Source organism: Sinocyclocheilus anshuiensis, unplaced genomic scaffold (genome assembly GCF_001515605.1).
Source record: "Sinocyclocheilus anshuiensis isolate Anshui unplaced genomic scaffold, SAMN03320099.WGS_v1.1 scaffold1098, whole genome shotgun sequence".
NCBI lineage: Eukaryota > Metazoa > Chordata > Actinopteri > Cypriniformes > Cyprinidae > Sinocyclocheilus > Sinocyclocheilus anshuiensis.
This window is the reverse complement of record NW_015538053.1, coordinates 57,392-59,732: the sequence shown is the minus strand read 5'-3', so window position 1 is coordinate 59,732 and position 2,341 is coordinate 57,392. Positions and strand designations below refer to the sequence as shown.

The 2,341-nt window shown below is 41.6% G+C and overlaps 1 protein-coding gene across 1 annotated transcript in view; it reads left to right on the top strand.

Moving 5' to 3' along the window:
- Window positions 1-1,978, top strand: part of LOC107681937 (histone-lysine N-methyltransferase SMYD3-like) — a 157,397-nt gene extending 155,419 nt beyond the window's left edge. The window contains exons 9-11 of the mRNA XM_016478312.1: window positions 391-499; window positions 1,522-1,575; window positions 1,646-1,978. Coding sequence (XP_016333798.1) covers window positions 391-499; window positions 1,522-1,575; window positions 1,646-1,789 — 307 coding nt within the window. The 3' untranslated portion in view covers window positions 1,790-1,978. The remainder of the gene's footprint in view (window positions 1-390; window positions 500-1,521; window positions 1,576-1,645) is intronic.
- Window positions 1,979-2,341: the final 363 nt, after the last annotated feature.

Here is a 2,341-nt window from a genome sequence, read left to right as displayed (position 1 = left end):
GCACCCGAAATTGCTCTTTTAGGGAAAAAGCTCTTTTAGCGTGCTGAGGCGCACAGGGGAGATGACCATCTGCAACACAAACAGGGGGTAGTGCAGGCTGATGTGTGCAACCCACTCGACGGCAGCTGGAAGCAGTCATCGCATGCAATGCAATCAATGTGCATTGGCTCGTTTAGTTTACACTCTAAGTAGATTGGTCTCTCTAAGCGAGATCCCAATTCGTCGGTCATCCGCCCCACTGAAAGGGAACTCACTTCCTAGGGTTTGAACCTACATCTGGTCATTAGCCAAGATTTTTAAAACCTAATCCACAAAACAGAAAAAAGGATGGCCACTTGAAAGCTCACATTGTTACCATTTATAGAATTAATCTTCTGTTTCCTCGCACAGACTGTACTACAGTGATCCTCATCCGTCCAGAGCGGTGGAGCTGCTGCGGGTGGGGAAGCTGCAGCACTACATGGGCAGACTGGAGGAGGCTCAGGGGAGCTTCACACAGGTCTGTTAGCACATGCTCTTTGGCCCTATAGCTGACTACAGAGAGATCAGGGCCGTAATGAGACCCTCGATGGTCATTGGCTGCATTCTACCCTGCTGTCTGAATCTGCCCTGTTGTCTAAACAGTGGTATGGATGTCTCCGCATTGACTCCACAGTCTGTCTGCTGCTGTTAGATTAGATTTGGTGATTTAAAAGGCAGCCGGAGTCAGGCAGACAATGTGCAGATGGAGAAATAAGGACAAAATTGTTGCAGAAATGCTTTATTATCTTGATGCTTAGACTTGATGCACAGCCTTTATTGATTTTATAAAAAGACCGTGACATAAATATGATAAAGGCACCAATAGTTTTTTTTTTATAATATAATATAATATAATATAATATAATATAATATAACTAGTACACTGGACGCGACAAAGCGACCGTTGAAAATCATTTGAAATTTGTGTCAATACGTCATAAATAGAACGCAGCAGCAATTTTCTGTCGGGGATTTGTCGTGCCGTGCCGCGCCACATCCAGTGTAGACCATAGATATGTATATACGTATATCTATGGTGTAGACAGCATCAATGATTATAATGAGTTCTATAGTATTTTGTTGCGCCGCGCCACTCGCGTCCGGTGTAGACACGGTGTAACATTGGTTTTGCTTTGTTTCACAGAACTAATTGTTGCCTGGGCAGGTTGAGTACGTATGTGTGGGGCGGAGCTATCAAAATAGGGGCGAGACCCTTTTGGGGTAGGGGCGTGGTTGTTTTGGTGATTTCAAATGTCAACACTGGCTACCAGAAATCGCTTACCCCACCTTTAATTATTATAGAAGTGTGTTAATATGACATTTCTTTCAGTAAAATTTCACCCGTGACGCTCTTGGTGCAGCAGCCAAATACCACGGTAACGTAATGAGTGCTTTGGACTCTCGCAGCTCCCGTTTCATTCCTTTAAATTAATTTTCTTCCCTCACATGACAATCGTTTAACTCAACCATCTCTCTTCCTCCCGCTGCTTCCCTCCTCAGGCATATGACATCATGAAGGTGCCCCACGGGACGGATCACGTCCTGACTAATGAGGTGAGGAGAAAACTGAGCGAGTGCCAGGCTGAGCTGGGTCAAGTCTAGACTGATGTGTGCCATCATACAGAGACCGAGTACTGCGGTCCCGCCACGGCCCCATACTCCTCTCCTCCGATTCTTTGACATGTTGGCTGTCAATCAACACGCTATGTGTCTGCCACCTGCTTTTGTGCCACTGTGTATCAAACCAGCTGGTTTAGAATTCAACTGAAAAAAATGCCAGAGGGAAAAATCTACATCTTCGCTGTGCTTTTACAGTCCATTTCGGACTTTTTTTTTTTGTGGAATTAATCCCACTTTTTTTATTTGCAATTGTTTTATTTTTTATTTTTTATTTTTTTTTTTTGCAGTAATATCAGAGATCCACTTGCTGCCCCCTCAACAGATGTTCACTTTTAACACTCAGTCTAAAATGTAGTTTACTATCCTCCGTATTTTCAAAAGAAAGTCCTACTTCTAGGTATTTTTACTGGTTGCAACAGGAACATTATTGCTAAATTTAAATGCTAAACAATAGTGTCACTTTTCAAATGTGCAGTAATGCAACTAGTCCTAAGTCTGAATGATTTGGGTCACTGTATTTTAGATTCATAAACATATATGTGATGATATATTAGTATTTAAATGCATCTGATTGAGTATTCGGTAAATCCTTACATTTATACGTTTCATGTTTTCTGGTCACTTGGGAGTTAATAAAATTATTCAAATATGTGTTATTTTAGTATTATTGAAATACTATTTTAATACTATTACTACGTTT